Source organism: Panthera uncia (assembly GCF_023721935.1).
Source record: "Panthera uncia isolate 11264 chromosome D3 unlocalized genomic scaffold, Puncia_PCG_1.0 HiC_scaffold_8, whole genome shotgun sequence".
In the NCBI taxonomy this organism is placed as follows: Eukaryota; Metazoa; Chordata; class Mammalia; order Carnivora; family Felidae; genus Panthera; species Panthera uncia.
Window position 1 is genome coordinate 72,019,924 of NW_026057586.1, and position 18,553 is coordinate 72,038,476.

General features: G+C 55.4%; 2 protein-coding genes across 2 annotated transcripts in view; one reads left to right on the plus strand and one right to left on the minus strand.

The window, feature by feature from the left end:
• The window catches only part of RSPH14 (radial spoke head 14 homolog), a 79,792-nt gene that overhangs the window by 20,001 nt on the left and 41,238 nt on the right, over positions 1-18,553 (minus strand). The gene's annotated exons all lie outside the window — the stretch shown is intronic.
• GNAZ (G protein subunit alpha z) overlaps positions 1-18,553 on the plus strand; it is a 53,610-nt gene that overhangs the window by 8,338 nt on the left and 26,719 nt on the right. The window contains exon 2 of the mRNA XM_049619093.1: positions 14,860-16,039. Coding sequence (XP_049475050.1) covers positions 15,317-16,039 — 723 coding nt within the window. The 5' untranslated portion in view covers positions 14,860-15,316. The remainder of the gene's footprint in view (positions 1-14,859; positions 16,040-18,553) is intronic.

Genomic DNA, 18,553 nt, shown 5'->3' on the forward strand with positions numbered 1-18,553 from the left:
ACATCATTGGCACACAGACCAACGTCCCTGCCCTGCGAAGCCGGCATTCACAAGTGTGAATGGGGAGCGGGGTAAGTGTGATGGGGGCAAGGGGGGGGCAGTAAACACGGTAAGGAAGCTGTGTGCCCTGGTAGAAAACACAGTGTTGTGGGATGTTTGGGGAGTCATAAATAGAATGGGCAAGGGAGGCTTCTTGAGTTGGGGACATCTGAGCCATTTGGGGAAAGAATGGATTGGCTCTCTGGACAAAGAGTGTTCCAGGTGGAGGGAACAGCCAGTGCAGAAGCCCGGAGTTGAGATTGTGGATGATACTCAAGGGACAGCAGGAGGGCCAGTGCACCCAGCATGGAAAGTGGAGGGGGCACGGCAGGGCGGGGGGAGATGCAGGGTCACAGAGCCCTGGGGCCCTGGGAGGACTCAGGCTCTGGCTCAGAACTAAGATGGCCAGCTGTGGGAAGGTTTTGAGCACAGGAGAGATGCTCTGTCTTACAGTCTGACAAGGATCCCCCTGGCTGCTGGGGGAGCACAGAGTGCAGAGGCCAGGAGAGAGCAAAGGTGCCTGAGAGGTCACTGTGGCAGTCCCAGTGAGGGGCTGGGGGGTTGGAGGCTGGTGGCTGGATTTCAGACAGAGGGCTCCTCTGAGGCCAGCCAGGCCTAGCTCTGACCTGAGGCACTGGGTTCTGTCAGAAGGAGTGGGGGCAGGGGACAGAGGGATGCAGAGCAGAGCATGCAGTAGACACATGCCACATATGCCCCCAGATCCCCTTTCCTGTCGGCACACTGTCCCCTACCACATCAGTGTTGCCTGCTCACAGCTGCACCCCTTGCTGGAAAAGAGCCTTGGGCCCTGGGAGGCCCTGTCCTGTCCCTCAAGGTGGGACAGCCTTGATTTCATTTAGGCTCCACAGCTCCCTGGGATCAGGCCACACCAAGAAGGTGGCTGAAACCACACCTTTGCCTGGTTCCCTGCCTGGCCCTGTCCTGTCTCCCTGTCTCCTGAACCTGCTCCCTGGACCAGTCACATGCCCAAGAATCGCCATCTCAGGCTCTGCTTTTTGAGAACTTCATCAACAGGGTCAGAGGTTACCGCAGACTTAGAGACTCCTAGGGCTCGCCCGGTATAGATGGGAGGACCAGTACCAGCCACTGAGAGTGACCTGCAGGGGCCCCAGACTCACAGCCTGCAGGCCTACGTGAGTTCAGAAGGCTTGGGAAGCAGGCTGTGGGGAAGGTCAAGGAAGAAAAAGGGTGGTGCTCACCTTTCAGGTGAGAAAGATTAAAAAAAAAAAAAAAAAAAAAAAAAGGAGCTGCACGGAGGCAGAAGGGGCTCGGGGAAGGAGCTATGCACTTGCCTGGTCCATAGAGCCCTCAGCAGAGAGGGTCTGGCCTGGGGGGACGATAGCTGGAGTGGGGGGTAGGATCTTGGGATTCCACACTCAGAGGCAGGAAATTGCAGGGCAAGAGACCCAGAGTGGTTAAATCAGAGTCTTTACCCAGCCCACGGGCCTGACTAAAAGTCAGCAGTTACCTTCCCTATGGAAACCGGGAGCCAGGCTCCACCCCAGGCAGCAACCCCTTCCACTCGGCTTTTAGTAAAGGCCACATGTCTTCCCTGCACATCTGTGCCTCCCTCCTCCTTGTATGTGGAACCTTTTCATTTTTATTTATTTATTTACTCTTGGCTCAGAAATCTCTGGCCTGATTTCCTCCTGAGTCAGTGTTCCTCAGGCGATGCTATCACATCTCATCTCGTCAGCCTTAGCAGCTGTGGGCTAGAAGGCTGAGGGCATCTAGAGCCACAGGACAGTACAGGGCCATAGGGAAGGGCCTCCCTGGCCGTCTTCAGTGCCCTAAGGCTGAGAGGCTGCCTAGCTGGGGTAGAGCCATTTGTTGGGGCCTCTCTGCAGCTGGGGACACTGTGCACCCAACCTTGGTCCTTCCCCCATCTGCTCAGACTCTGGCTCCGAAATAAGCAGGGAGCTAGGAAGAGGCAAAGAAAGGGGGGCTGCTTTTAAGAGGAGACTCGCTATGGGTCTGCCTGTGCCAGGCCGGTCAGACAGGCTGGGGGGACATGGATAAGCTAATCCAATGGCCTGAGGCCCGGTAGCTGTGGAGTGGCTGCAAAGAACCCAACACAGAGAGTCCTGTTTCCCCAGCACAGAAGTGTCTCACGTGTGCACATGCTACCATTTTTTCAAAGAAGCTGTTGTGATCAATGAAATGCAGAGTCACTTACGAACTTGTAGAAATCTTGGTGCTCTAAGCAAGCTCTAACCCTTTTACCCCCGTCACCAATGCTCACTGGATGAATGGGCGTGCTCTGTTCTCACGATAAAGCGTGCCGGCCGAATGCTCCAGAACAGGAGGGAGCCAGTGTCCTGCACTTTGGCAGCCATCCCTTTGAGTCACTGGTGTTTGGCCCAAACCTGTGTGTGCCAGTTGTACTTGTCATTGTGACTACATCCTTGAACACCATACACACTGATGAAATATGAACGTAAAGAGGGATTCTGTGGAAATTCAGTGGATGCTTTGGAAAGCCTCAGTACAAGCTGTGATTAGGTTTGGTTTGGGCAAGACCAAACTGTGAGACTGGAGACAGAGAGCCATGACAACCTAGGATTCAGGTCCTGGGTACTTTGCAACCTCACACTGCCTGGAGAAAGCCAACTGGACCTCACACATAATGTGCTCTGGTTTGAGAAGGAACAGTGACAGTAACTCCAATGAGTGAGCCTGTGCTCTGAGAAAAGATGGCCCGCCCCCAAAATTGGCAAAGGAATGTATGATTATCTGTCTTAAGTTAAATTAAAATGTTTAAAGTTCGTATTATCATTTCTTATGACTCCCTGTGTTAAGTCATATTTCAATATGCCAACCAGCCAGAAGTCCCAACTTTGATGGCAACTTTTGGTCATTAACCGATCTTGAAAATATACCTACAATAAATACACACACACACACACACACACACACGCATGCATGCACGCACCCCTGGTGGAATCTACAGGGTTGGGTTTTTGTTGTTTTTTTTAACCTTAGAACAAGGAGCGGTAGGTCTGTCTACCTGAAAAGCTTGTAAATGATGGGTCAGTAACAGACAAGGGCAGGGGAAGGTCTGCTTGCCCACACTGTAGAGTTCTCTCCTGGGCAAGCCAACCTGGAAGCCCCTTCCTCAGGACCACTCCAGGGGAGAGTCCAGGAGCAACTTGCAGGGAAGTGTGGGGTTTCTCAGTGTGAGAGAGACCAGGAGATGCTGGTGCACAGGGTGGGAGGGGTGGGGTGCACGGGTGTGCTCTCTCCCCCCATGCCTTCCCCGGGCTCCTCTCTTATTTTCAGCAGGATGAGAAACGGTCAGGATAGAGTTTTGGGTGGGATTACAAACCAGCTGAGGCGGGAAAGGGCAGGGTGAACTCCCAGGGGTGGTAGGAGGGGGAGGCAGGAAGGCTCAGGAGGACTCTTGCCTGCAGTTTGGGGAGGGGTGGGTGAAATGCCCTGGGACATTTGGGGGAGGTTAGGCACCGGCAGAGGGGTCAGAGTCCCCTGCTGGGGTCTCAGAGGCCCGGTGTGGACAGCAGTAGACCACACAGGACCACAGGCAAGGTCATGTGAGGTAACCCACTCAGAAGGGAGTGCTGGGAAGCTTTGGAGCTGTGAACCAGTAATTTTTGGTGTTCGTCCATCTACCCATCCATCTGTTCTACACATCTTTACAGAGCTGGCAACAGAGAAGGAGAGGGAGGGTAAGGTGGGCCTCGAATAGGAGGTCAGACCGACCTGAGGGCATGGTGGGTATGCTCAGGGAAGTCACCTGCAAGGCAGCCAGCGGCCCAGAGGCCTATGAAGGGCCAGTCCTGGGCATCCCTGCTGGACTCTCCCGGGGTGAAGTCCAGTCCCAGTGCCAAGCCAGTAGCACATGATACTTAGCTCAAGGTCACACAGGGCCAGGCGGCAAGTCTCCACCGAGTCCCTCAGGCTCCAAGGGGGCTGCCTGGTGCTGCAACAGTGAGGGGGCTCTCACAGTGGGGGAAGCTCTTGCTTGGCCCCAGAGGGGGATGTTTTCAGTGGGGTGGGCTGGGGCAGGGCACTGTGACAGGGGAGTGGGGAACGCAGCCAGGGAGGCAGGGACCAGGCTTCTGGTGGGGGGGTGGGGGGGTGGGGGATCCCAGGAAGGAAGTGGTGGGGTGTGGAGGCCAGCTTTCCCCAGAGGGCAACTCCTAGGAGGGTGGCTTATCCCTGTCCTCCATCCAGTGTTACTGGCACCAAGGCAAGCAGGGGCTTTTATCTCCTCAGGAAGATAAGACTTTTTAGTCCAGAAATATGTGTTGTTGTGTCCAAAACCATTGGAGCATTTGGAATGGGCCGACCCAGATTCTGCTATACGTGATGCTGGTCAGGCCCACAAGCTCTAAAGTGGGGGAGACATGTTGCATTCAGCCGTACTCCTGGGCCTTGCCGGCCTTTCTGGGGAGCCCACATGTCCAGGGTCCCACCTAGGGACTGGCAGCAGACTGCCCACAGTTCTTGGGTGCAGGTTGATGCACCCGCCATCACCACCACCAAAGGCACTTTCATGGGAGAAATAAGGTCTCAGTGGGCACAGTTTCTGCCCTCTGGCCCCTGGGAGGAGTTGGTCCCTGCCATGGCAGCCGTCACTGAGCCACTCCCTAGGGAACCATGGGAAGGATGTTGCTCAGGTGGGCCTGCTGTGAGCTGGGCCCAGGCCAGGCAGGTCTTTGCTGCCCAACTGAGCAGTTGTGGCAGTGTCCCCCTCAGGTGTCCTCACCCTGCCTGCCTCCTGCTCTGGCCCCCTCTCCCACCCTTACATGACAATAGCTTCTTACAATCGTGTCTTGTCACCTCCCTGGATCTTCCCGCCATATGCCTCTGCTCCCTCTTCTCCACGGCACTGCCATTTATCAAAAATGGCCTCTCACACTTATTTGCTCATGGTCTCCCCAGCCAGGATATGAGCTCCTCTAGGCACAGACTCAGCTTGTTCCACGCCTCCCCTGCCCATGTCCCCGAGTCCAGAGCTGAGCTGCCACACACTAGGCTTGATTCCCAGAGGGTGCAGTGATGATCGTCTGGGGCCTAGTGGTTGGTTGATTGATTGATTGATTGCCCATTTGGATCTGAGTGTAGAAGGCCTCAGGCCTGGTTACAGATGCCCACTGCACCTCGTGCTAGGTCATTTAGTGATGGGAGAAGCAGCAGAGGGTGCCCTGATGAACAGGCAGATGGAACTGAGCAGAAGAGGGGGTGACTTCCTGAGGTCAGAGTGGTGTTCTTTCCTGAGACGAGAGATGGTCTCTGGCCTAAGTGAGGACAAGGGATGTGGGGCTGGCACTCCTACCCCACTGTCTCAGCCCGGGGGTCCCAGCTAGAGGACCTCTGGGCCTGGGTTCCCTGTGTATCCATCTGCACCTCCAGAACATACAAGGTGGCCTGAGGCCACAGCTGTGAGCAGCAGCTGCCCTCCCCGTGAGGAGGGTAATCCTTTCTCATTTCTCTCTCAATCCCTTTCCTTCAAGGAGAAAATCTCAGTTTGGTGCCAGTGTGGCTCTCACACCCTCCAGCGCGCTAATCCCAGTTGTTTAACAAACAGCCAGCGCCCCGCTGGCCCTTCCATGGCCAGCGTCCCTGCAGGCAGCAGTGACACCAGCTTACAGTTTAGGTTCCTTCTGCCTACAGCAACCTCAGCTTCCATTTAAGTATGAATACGAAGTCATTTTTAAAGTACTTAAAAATGCAAGTCAATTTAAAGAGAAACTTTGAGTAAGTCACAGCAGGTAAGTGGGTTGTGTCGTGGGGACAGAAGTCGGAGGCCCCAGTGGAGGCTGAGCCCCACAGGCTGCCAGCCAGGCAGCCCTGAGGAAGCACCCCCTGCTCCTCAAACCCTAGTTCCTACATGTGTATGGTCATACCCATGTCCCTGGGATGATATAAGGCCGATTAGACAGGACGTGTATATGAGGACGGGTGGGCGCCACCTGTCCCACATATGGAAAGGGAAGGGTTGACCCACACATGAGAGAGATGCCGGCTGTGTCCCCCACCATGGCTGGCCTCAGCAGCCTAAGGAGGCAGAGTGTGGGCTTGGAAAGTAAAGCCAAGCCTGGCCTTGACACCACGATGCCCAGCTTCCTTGGGACAGACCCTCCCCAGGCCCAGCCCATAGTTATCCCTGACAGTCCAAGAACACAAGGATATGGCACCGTGAAGATTCTGCCAGGCTCTGGCAACCAGACCATTAGGGCGATGCATGCAGATGGGGCCAGTAACACACCCGTAGGGTGCTGGCTGGTGGGCACAGCAGTGCTAGAGAGGGTGACATACCAGCTTGGGCCTCACCGTGTTCAGACAGGGGAGAAGTGGGGAATTGAAAGGGGAGGGAAGTCCAAACCAGCACAAGAACGGGGCAGTGAAAGTACATCAGCTTATGCGAGACCACAGAAGAGCCACTAAGAAGACCCCTGCGGTCCAGGCTGGGTTCTAGAAGACCTAAATCGGGGTGCAGACAAGGAACCCCAGCACATGACACTCAGGCAGGAAGGAGTGTGCACAAATGTTGACCAAAAGTAGAACACTGGATTCTAGTGCGCCAGGCATGAAAGGGCAGTGGGAAACATTTCCTTACTAAGAGGGGAGGAAAACCGATAATCAGTGACTGTACAGGCAGAGGCTTTTCCGGACCCTGTGTTTCTAAAATAAAGCCACGGTGGGAGCTGACGCAGGGATGACGGTTCCGGAGGGCGGGGAGGGAGACTCGCTCTTTAGAAGAAGATGGAAACAACATGGGATGGAAACAACATGGGCGGGTTTGCCCCTAGAAGGCGATGGGAGCCTCTCTGACCTGCAAGCCAAGGCCAGTAAGCAGGAGAGGCATGTGGACCCCAATATGTCAGGGTACCCCAACATGCCTCTCCTGACAGTGCCTGCAAACCCTAAGACATGAGCCTACTGGGACTTGGGGCAGAGCCTTCCCTGCTCTGCCCAGATGCCCTTATGCAAGGAAGGGCCTGAAGTCACAGACACCCAGGCTGGGCCTCCAGCCTCCTCCCACTCCAGGTCACCATAGAGCAGCTGCCAGGTGCCAAGGTGGAGCTGGCAGGTGGGAGAGCCACTGCTGCCAGAGCAGAAGGTGTCTGAGCAAGCTGGGGTGGGGTGCGGGGCCAGGGGACAGTAGTGCTGAGTCATAGCCCTGCCCAGGCAGGCTGATGCTTGGCCTCCATGGGGGGCGACAAGTGGGCAGGTCTGGGGGAATGGAAAGGCCCAGGACCTCAGACTGCTTGCTGATCCCCACACTGGGGCTGAGCACTCTCCAAGGGGCACGTGTGGCATGTCTGCAAGAAAACCGGGGGCCTGCTGGTACCCTGGGTATGTGGTCTCACCCTGCCTGCTGGCCCTGAGACTTGGGCTGCCCTCTGCCTCTGGGGTTCTACCCCTGTTCGCCCACAGCTGGCCATCTGAGTGGCTTCTGCTTGGGCATCAAACACAACCATGCTTCTCCATTTATTCAGTCTAGATGTGGGCCTACCTCCTCAATGGGACCAAATTCTGCCCCCCACCCCCGATTTACCCCTTTCTGATAGCCCAGGACTCAGCGTCTCAGCTTGGAGTGGGCTTTCCTTGGGTAAGGAGGGAGTCCACAGAGTGAGGGGCTTGGCTTCTTGTTTCCACCTCCCTCCTGGTGATGAGCGAGTTCCACCTGCCAAGGCCAGGCCTTCTCCAGGCCTGTAAGCTGATAAGCTGTCTTCTCTCCTTGGAGACCCCTGGCTTAGCCTGGCTTGGGCAACACCTTGGTGACCTTGGCCCTAGGCTCTCTTCCTCTGTAGGGGAGCATGCACAAATGCACACAAGAAAAGCAAGGTGCTGCACAGCCTTGCTCCGCCCTGCTCTGTCCTGGCCCTTAACTCAGCCGTGAGCGAGGACAGTAGTGGACGTAAGTGTTACCAACCCCACTCCGTCACCAGGCACTATCCACCATACAGCCCTGCCTCCCCCACCCCTAGCCCTTGCCCATGCTGCTGCCCTGTCACCTGGATAACTACATGTAGGAGCCCACCCTGTTCTATTCAGATAGGGCACTCCTCACTCACACTCTGGTTGGCTTCCAACTTGCTCAGAGAAACAGCAGAACCCCTTACAGTGACCTCCTACTGTCAGCCCCTCACATTCAATGCCAGCTACCCACCTTCTTTCCTGTCTCTCAGACTGGCCAGGCACATTCTCACCTCAGGGCCTTTGACCCAGCAGTTACACTCCCCTCACCACCTGCTCATGGTCACCTGTCACTTGTCAGGAAGCAGGCCCTGCCCGCCTTCACAGACCTGCAGCCTTCACCCCAGCGCCCCCGACCCGACTCTGCAGCTTGGCACCCTTCTCCATCAATTTGCTGCCTTTGGCCTGATTCTGACTTCCCTCCACCTGTGAAAACTCGGGCATGGGTCTTGGCTTCGTTCAACAGTGCCCCCTAACCCCACCCCAATGCCAGGCTCAAAGCCCCAGCCCCAGTAAGTGGTAAGTAACCCCTGACTCCTCCCCTCAGCCCCTCTCGCTCACCCCAGCCCAGCTCCACACTGTAACCCATACCTTCTCTCCCTGTACACTCTGCTGCAGGCACACCACAGCTAGCCGCACACAGACCTGGGCAAGCACTTACATTTTCCCACACACATACACGGACCTGCACACAGGCACATACCTAGACCAGTGCTTACACACACACATACATAGTCCTGCAAACAGGCACATACACACATCTGCAAGTGTGCAACCCTAGACACACACACTCACACACACACACGCACACACACTCAACCCACATGGTCACAAATATGCACCTACACAGTGGGCACCTCTGATCAACCCTGCCTCATCCTCTCACCTGTGACTCCTCTCTCTGTCCAGCCACTCTGACCTTCCTTCATCTCCCCAGTCACACCGTGATTCATCTCTCCCCTCGCCCACAGGGCCTTTGCACATGCCTTTCCTCTGCCTGGCACTCTTTCCCTCACCCATTTGCTCAGTTTCCAGCCAGACCCAGCAGTGCTGTGGTGGGGGACTGTGGGTGTCAGGCCCTGGGGAACCGTGAGCACTTACTGAACCAGGGAACAATGTGGTCGTCCTGCCCTTGGCCCTTTGTCTTTAGGCTGACGGGGAGTCCTAAAGAAGCCCACTAAAGCCCAGAGTAGACTAAAAGAGATAGGACTGGCAGGAGCCTCACATAAAGGCAAAGAAGCTGACCCTCAGAATGGGATTGTCTTGAGGTCCCATTTGGACCTTGGCCAAAGCTCCTGTTCACAGGCCTCCCTCCTTATGTCAGTGCACATCCCTGTTCCCCACCACCGGTTCTATACACCCTGGAATGTGGCCGAGCCCTGCAGAGCTGCAGGGAGAATTCCGAGTGGGCCTTCTGCTTGTTTGATTCTGGTGATCTGAAGGAAGAGGGTACCTCTAATAGAGGGACCCACCTCGGATGTGACTGTTGGGGGCTGCCCCATGCAGATGGCAGAAGCTCCCAGACTTGGCCCAGTGCACACAGTCGCCACCTGACTGTGTTTCTTTCCCCTCTACTCCCATGTTCCCTTGTGGCTGCCCTGGTCAAGGACCACGTGGCCAGCCCCAGGCTCCCCACCCACTGCCCCTAAACTGCTCTCCTGATTCTCAGAAGCTCGGCCCTTAGCCTTGGGGTCATTCCAAAACACAAGTCACACCTCCTTGGATAAGGCAGCTTTGGACCGAAGGCTGGGTTTGCGAGATTCACCCTCTCATGAATCTTGGTACCAGCTGAGGGCCACTAGGTCAGGTGTTCCAGTCCACAGGACGGATGATGTGGCCCCTAAGTGACCTTCCACTAGTGGGTGAAGCCAGGACCAGGCAGGAGCCTGCCTCTTTCTCTTGCACAAGTTGGCCTCCTCACTATTTTTATTTTTGGAGTGGCTTACCCGTAAGACTTGTGTGTTTTTTTGTTTTGTTTTGTTATTGTTTGGGGGTTTTTTGGGTGTTAAAATAGATGTAATGTAAAACTTACCATTTTAACCATTTTTAAGTGTACGGTTCAGTGGTATTAAATACATCACTAATGTTGTGCAACCATCTATCTCTGAATTTGATGGCCCTAAGGATCTCATATACGTGGAATCATACAGTGTCCTTTTGTGATGGGCTTATTTCACTGAGCATAAAGTCCTCAAAGTTTATCCATGTTGAAGCATGTGTCTTTCATTTTAAAGGCTGAATAATATTCCCTTGTATGGGTGCATCACATTTTACCTATCCATTTATCTGCCAGTGGACGTTTGGATTGTTTCTACTTCTTAGCTATTGTGAATAATGTGGTTATGAGCACAGGTGTACAAAAATGTCCTCAAGACCTTGATTTCCATTCTTTTGTGTAAATACCCAGGAGTGGAATTGCTGGTAATCCTATTTTTACTTTAAAAAAAATTTTTTTTTAATGTTTTTACTTATTTTTGAGACAGAGGGAGACAGAGCATGAGCAGGGGAGGGGCAGAGAGAGGGGGAGACACAGAATGTGAAGCAGGCTCCAGGCTCTGAGCTGTCAGCACAGAGCCCGACGTGGGGCTTGAACTCACGGAGTGTGAGATCATGACCTGAGCTGAAGTCGGACGCTTAAATGACTGAGCCACCCCGGCGCCCCATTTTTACTTTTTTTTTTAAGTTTATTTATTTATTTTGAGAGAGGGAGCAAGTGGAGGAGGGGCAGAGAAAGAGGGAGAGAGAGAACCCCAAGCAGGCTCCACACCATCAGTGCAGAGCCTGACATGGGGCTCGAACTCATGAACCATGAGATCCTGACCTGAGCTGAAATCAAGAGTCAGATGCTTAACTGACTGAGCCACTCAGGCACCCTTCTATTTTTAATTTTTTGAGGAGGAACTGCCATACTGTTTTCCATAGCAGCTGCACCATTTTATATTTCTACCAACACTGAACAAGGGATCTAATTTCTGCTTATTCTTTTCTTGTTGTTTTTTTCTTTTTTTTCTTTTTTTTTTTTTTTTAATTTTTTTTTCAACGTTTTTTATTTATTTTTGGGACAGAGAGAGACAGAGCATGAACGGGGGAGGGGCAGAGAGAGAGGGTGACACAGAATCGGAAACAGGCTCCAGGCTCCGAGCCATCAGCCCAGAGCCTGACGCAGGGCTCGAACTCACGGACCGCGAGATCGTGACCTGGCTGAAGTCGGACGCTTAACCGACTGCGCCACCCAGGCGCCCCTGTTTTTTTCAATATAGTAGTCATTTGTATAGGTATGAGGTAATATCTTACTGTGGTTTTGATTTGCATTCCCCTAATGGTCCTTGATGTTGAGCTTCTTTTCATGTACTTCTTGGCCACTTATTTTCTTCAGAGAAACGTCCATTCAAGTCCTTTACCCAATTTCGAATCAGGTTGTTTTGTGGCCAAGTTTTAGTTCTCTGTATATTCTAGATATTAATCCTTTATCAGATATAGGAATCGCATGTAGTCTCTTCCATCCTGTAGGTTGCCCTTTTACCTGTTGATAGTGCCTTTTTATGCACAAAATTTATTTTTGATGGAGTCCTGTTTGTCTAATTTTTCTTTTCTTAAATTTTTTTAATGTTTATTATTTTTGAGAGAGAGAGACAGAGCATGAGTGGGGGAGGGGCAGAGAGAGAGAAACACACACAGAATCCAAAGCAGACTCCAGGCCCCAAGCTGTCAGCACAGAGCCTGATGTAGGGCTTGAACCCACAAACTATGAGATCATGACCTGAGCCGAAGTTAGACACTTAACCAAATGAGCCACCCAGGTGCCCCTGCTATTTTTTTCTTTTGTTGCCTGTGCCTTTGGTGTCATATCCAAGAGATCATTGTTAAATTCAAGTTCATGCAGCTCTTGACCTCTGCTTTCTTCTACGAGTTCTGTCATTTTAGGTCTTATATTTAAGTCTTTGATCTGCTTTAAGTTAATTTTTGTATATGGTGTTTCGTAAGGGCATCACCATTTTTTAAGGAAACCCCAGGAGAGACCAGAGAAAGAAAGGAGGAGAGACCAGAGAAAGAAAGGACACAGTAGAAAGAGACTCAGGCCACAGGCAGGGACAAGGTGCCCTGCTGGCGGGGTGGCAGCCACGCGTGAGCTGGCCTGTGAAGAATAGGCGGAGTTCTGGTATAGGAGCAAGGCGAGGGGGCCACTGATGAGCAGCCTGGGGTGACTGAGCCAGCCCTCCAGAGCACAGCCTGTGCTGGGCCTGGAGAGGTCTGCGGGCCGAAGTTGCAAGGGGAAGGATTTGGGTTTGAGAAGGATCTGGAGGCAGGGTGATCATGTGCGGCACTGCAAGGAAGTGGCCAATGTCTTGGTCTGTTTGGGTGCAGCTCTGCATGGAGGCAGAGGACTGGCCTGCACGACCTCAGGCCATGTCACCTGTCTGGGCTAGACCATGTCCCAAGAGTGGGGTCACTGCAGGGTGCCCCAAGGCATGGAGACCTGGTGCCTTGTTGCTGCTTGTCTAGGTGACAGTAAATGGTGGAAGGAACCTGCCCTTCTGGATGATCTTTGTCCCTGTCACTAACCAACTGAGAGAGAATTGGTCACTTGGGGCCCGGGTGTACCTTAGATTTTCAAGCACAAATTGAGGAAAACAGTAATGACAACATGGGGCACCCCCAACCTGTCTGGCATTGCCTTCAGGAGGGAGGGCATCAGCACTCCTGCAGGAGTGGTGCCCTGGGCGGCAGCTGCTGGGGACTTTGGACTTCTTTCTACACCCAGGGGGCTTCTGGGTCATCAGTAGGGACCAAGGAGCAGCCACTGGGTCCCTGCTCCACACACTCAGAGTCCAGGGTGGAGAGAGGCAAGTCCTGGGTAGCATGAGAGACAGGGCCTTGTTAAAGCCCTGACTCTTGTTTACAAAACCTTTCTTACAACAAAAGTTCATCAAGAAGATACAAGAAATATGGTAAAATGCAAAGAAGAAAAAAATCCCATGTAATTCCACCATGTGGAACTCACTGCTGCTCAAATCCCTTCCCCGACCTCTGCTTACACAGGGGTACATACCCAGCATGTCCCCCATCCTCAGTCTGATGGGACTGTGGAAAAGCGGCAAAGTTCCTCAGTCTCTTCAAGCCTGAGTCTTTCCCGTCCTCTCTCCCACCAGTGCTTACTGAGTTCCCGTGGTGTGCAGGGTACTGTGCTGCTCCAGGCCTCAGGGGACAGGCACCCACAAGTGATGAGGACACTGGGGCACTGGCTGCCACTGGCTGGGGACTAGGCTCTGCACTGAACACTTCATCTCTAACAGATGCTTGTGACCGGTGAGGGACAGGCTCTGTGATGTGGAGTCAAGTGCCCAGGCCACACAGCTGGGATGAGACTCATCATCCTGGAAGCACTGGGGACACATGAAGTTTCTACTGAGGGGGAGAGGTGGTGTGAGAGGTGCTTACAGGGCCCCTGGCCACAGAGGCAGGTGAGCCAGGGAAAGATCAGGCCCTCAGGGCCTGCTTTGGAGCAGAATTGCCAGGTCTAGCAGGCACAGAGGCCAGCTGGGAGGATGGACCGGTGGAGAAATGAGATGAGGCCCTTGGGTCTTGGGATCCGCCAGGCACCTTGGGTCCTTCCCAACCAGGACCTACCATGAGGGGAATGGGGACATTAGAGGGGAGGACACTGGCCATGGCAGAATGAGGAGGCTGCAGGGGGCAGCCAGGCTGGGACAGAGGTTGGAAGAAGGAGGCAAGAGTTGTGTGGGGCAGGCTCCCAGGTGGGGAGGGCAGAGCCTGAGCTTTGGGACTGCCCTGGAGGGGAGGGCTCTGGCTCAGCTGCTCATAGGTCAATGGGGGAGGCCCAGGAAGAGCATTCGGGCATCCTAGGTCAGCAGGTGGCTGGCTAGGGCTGGGCACTGAGGTGCTGAGGCCCTGCCTAGGGCATGAGCACAACTGTTCCTTACTGACCATCAAGGTGGGAGGCAGGGACATGATAGACTTGGCCTGAAACCAGGAAGCCGGTGGGCTGCCCCCTTGCCTTGCCCTGAACTCAGCATTTCCTGATGCCCTCAGACATACTCTGGCCTGTCTTGCTTCCCACATATGGCTGCTGCCCTGCATCCCACCCCCCAGCCCCTGCTCCCCTAACTGGGCCCACCTAGCCTGAGCCTCCCTCCCCCTCACCCACCAGGAGCCAGGCTGCTATCTACCCCGTGGTGCTCCCAGCCTGGGGTCTCCACCTTGCTCTGTTCCCTGCCTGTCTGCTTGCTGCCAGGCCTGGCCAGCCTCCTCCTGGTGAATGTCCTGCCCTGGGAGAGCAGGAGTGACTTAGCTCCTGAGAGCTGGTGGTGAGTGGGGGTCATCCAGTTACTCTGGCATGGGACCTCACCATAAACCAAGGAGGGGCCAAGACCCATTGATGCTGTGGCACATGTGGGTACAGTCCCAGCAGGTGTAGTAGAGGGTGAGGGAGGCCGTGGGAGGGACATCACAGCAGGATTGCCATATTGAATCCTAATGACCACCTGACCCAGAGACTGAGGCTCTGGGAGGGGGAGGTTGCCTGGGTCCAGTGGGCAGGGAGGGGTGGCAGGGCTCCGTACTCACTCCCTCACTCTGAAAATGCTGGTATGGCTCTGGGCACCCTTTCCTCAAGCACCAGGCTTCAGGCAAACTGGCTCACCAGGAGGGGTGTGGGGCGTGGCTCCCAGGCACGTTTGTTTTGCTGTGGTTTGGGCACGACTCAGCAGAGTTCGGAGGAAGGGAGGGGGTTTGATTCACTCTTCCCCAGGCTGCTTCCTGACGACGTCCGAGGTCTGACCCTTTCCCACCCAGCTTGCAGTGGGAGGAGGCTCACCCTCTTCTCTGTGTTGGCAGGTGAAGGGCGGATGCCCAAGGCAGGGGGGCCGCAGGGAGCACCCGCGGCACCAGTGGCTGGCCTTCCAGCCGCACTTAGCAGCATCGCCACAGCAACCAGCAACCAGACGGCAGCAGCCTAGGCAGCCGCTACAGTACAGCTTCCCACCGTCGGAGAACAGGGAATGACTACGGCGTATCAGGCCCCACATTGGCCTGGGCAGGTGGAGTGTCACTAGAGGGAGGGCTCGGCCACCTCCTCACAACAGAAGATCGCCATGCCAGCCGGAGAAGAGGTGCTGGGGCAGGGGCTGCAGCGTGGCACAGCCTCGCCCCCCCACCCGCACTGAGCGCTTCCAGGGCGCAGGGCTCCGTCTGCCGGGCATACCCGGCCTGCATCTCAGCGTCCCCTGTTTGGTGGCAACAGGGAGAGGTGCCCCGTCCCCTGCTCTGCATCTGGGCCCGCCGCTGCCGGACCATGGGATGTCGGCAAAGCTCAGAGGAGAAAGAGGCGGCGCGGCGGTCCCGGAGAATTGACCGCCACCTGCGCTCAGAGAGCCAGCGGCAGCGCCGTGAGATCAAGCTGCTCCTGCTGGGCACCAGCAACTCGGGCAAGAGCACCATCGTGAAGCAGATGAAGATCATCCACAGTGGTGGCTTCAACCTGGAGGCCTGCAAGGAGTACAAGCCCCTCATCATCTACAATGCCATCGACTCGCTGACCCGCATCATCCGTGCCCTGGCCGCCCTCAAGATCGACTTCCATAACCCGGACCGTGCCTACGACGCAGTCCAGCTCTTCGCGCTGACGGGCCCTGCCGAGAGCAAGGGTGAAATCACACCCGAGCTGCTGGGGGTCATGCGGCGGCTGTGGGCCGACCCCGGGGCACAGGCCTGCTTCGGCCGCTCCAGCGAGTACCACCTGGAGGACAACGCCGCCTACTACCTGAACGACCTGGAGCGCATTGCCGCGCCCGACTATATCCCCACTGTTGAGGACATTCTGCGCTCCCGGGACATGACCACGGGCATAGTGGAGAACAAATTCACCTTCAAGGAGCTCACCTTCAAGATGGTGGACGTGGGCGGGCAGAGATCAGAGCGCAAAAAATGGATCCACTGTTTTGAGGGCGTCACAGCCATCATCTTCTGTGTGGAGCTTAGTGGCTACGACCTGAAACTCTATGAGGACAACCAGACGGTGAGTGTGCCAGGCTTTTCTTCTGCTTGTTCCTACCACCGCTGGCTCCTGGGAAGGGGGTGGGCTTGAGGGTATGGGCAGGGCAGGACAGGAGAGGCTGCAGTCAGAAGGGGAGCCAGGGTGGTTCCAGCGACGTGCTGTCTTTGGGAGCACAGTGTGCAATGTGCTGGGTATCACAGCCACTACAGGACCTTGGAGTAGTGTCTGCTGTCACCTTTCTCAGTGGCTGCCCCAGCATGGGCAGGTCCCGTTCTGACCTCAGTACCCTGACAGGCCCTCAGAGCTCTGAATACCCTCTGAGTAACCACCATACCCTCGGGCTCCACCGGGTATGGATGCCCTCATCCAGCTGCTGACAGCACTGCCCTCTAGGTGCTCATAGACCCTAGGTGCCCAGGTAGCCCCCACCTGAGTGCCGCGAGCAGCCCACACCCTATGCCTGAAATACTCTAGGCATGGAGAGCCATCCCTTTGCTGAGTGGGGTCTGCTTCACAGCCCCAAGAGCATGTTGCTTGGAGCCCAGAGGACACCTGGAGGTCACTGGGGAAGCTCGGCCCTGTGAGGGGCTTCACTTCAGGTGATGTTGGGGGGCATTCAGGTGTGGGGGAGGGTAACGCTGGAGGCTGGGAGGGAGGTTGACAGATCTGCAGGATGAGAGTGGAGACCAGGCCCAAGCTAGGGATCCAGTTGTTGGTCCATGTGGCAATTCAGTAAATACACAAAACTCCTGCCAATCCCTGGCACTGTGGGTCCTGGGAACTGCAGCCATGGCCCCACAACCCCATCTGGATCCTGGGAGTCTGGCGGTGACAGGGTTAAGAACTATTTCTGAGGTTTAATCCCCAGGATTTGGGTGGGTATGGGGATTCTTTCAGGCCCTCAGCCCAGGCTGAGAACCACTGTGTGGGGCAGGAGGCTCAAAGGCATGTGGTGGGTGGAGGCCCCAGAGACTGTATGTAGCATAAGGAGGTACAATCAGGGTTGGTGCTGAGCCAGTGAGGGGCTCGATGGGGAGCCTGGGCAGGGAAGGGAGCCAGGCCGCTGGCAAGGAGAGGGTGGGCAACCGATGCAGCTCAACCAAGGCGAAAGGCCCAGTGCACAAGCAATACAGTCTCCTTGGGTGCCCAGGGGTGGTGGTGGAGGCTGAGCAGCCAGATGGGATGGGATTGGCTAAGGCTGCCCCACCCGGCTGTCCTGCAGAGGAGGTGTTGTGCCCGGCAGAAGCACTGAGCAAAGATCTGGAATCTGCTCTTAAGAGATCTTTGATCCTGGAGGTGGGGGGCATGGGGGCAAACAGAAGTCTGCAAGTAGCTGTAGGTGGTATGGGACTGTGGGTGCCAGCAGCTCAGGGAGTCGGTGGGCTGGCAGGGGAAAGGGTGACAATAGTCATCAGGGGGACCCACCATGCTGAGAAATGGCAGGGATGGGGGGCTGACCCTACAGTGTTCAGAAAACCAGGGCAATGGCAAGGAAGGAGCTTAGTCCTTCACTCAGTCTTTTTTTAAGGCAGGTGGTGGCTTTATTCTTTGGGTTTAGCTGGGAGTCTTAGTTGGCCCTGTGGCCCCAAGAAAGTCTGTGGATGGCTACGCGCTGTGGCCATCCTGCCAGGTGCCTGAGCATTTTTCTGGATAGAGAGAAGGTCTTCAGCTTTTGTCAGGTTTTCAAGGAAGCCCGGCCTCTTGGAGAAGAGGAAAGAAACAGCTGCAGGTAGTTACGGAGACAGAGGCAGGGCTCCCTTCATCTCTCCTGTATGCATCCAGGGGTCTCTCCAGGGCCGTGCCAGGCAGTGATGGTATGAGGGTGTCTGGGCTGACGACACCACATCCGCGGGGCAGGGCCTGCCTTGCTCCCAGTACTATGTGGTCTCTAGGGGTTCTAGTTCCTCTTATTCTTCTGCCTGCACCCACTTCAGTGCCATGTGTGGTTCCTGGCAGAAGGAACATCCCAGCTGACGGGCGAGGTCAGGCTCTTTGATGAGGCATTGCTGTGAGCAGAGGACTCGGGGCTGACCAGGCCATGATGCAAAGCAAGTTGCTCAGGTGAGGCCCCAGAACATGGTACTCCTGTGGTCAGCTCTCCAGGCTTCTGCCTGTGTCTGCTGTGTCCTGAGGCTGGTGGTAGCCTGTGCTCTGGTACCTTCCCAGATCTTCCTCGGATCTTGGGGCTGCCTCATTTGTCATCTCCAGAGCAAGCATGGCAAATTCCTCCAGCAATGGGCCAGGCTCCCAGATCCTCTGTTGGCAGGTTCTGTCAACCAAGCCAGTGCCCACAGGTGTGGCAGGACGTGGGAGGCAGGATGCCTGGGGCCTGAGCTGGTCACGTGCTTCATGGAGGGATTTGGTTATTATCTCTGCTCTCTGGACCTATCAGCCAGGAGGCCACCCAAGTGTCCTTAAAGATGGGCCCGAGCCCAGGCCTTCTCCTGCCTGAGGCCCCACCGGCTCCACCTGGCCCATGCCTGCCTCCTTGCTGCCCCTCCCCTCTCTCCTCTGACCTTCGTGGGCTTGTTTCAC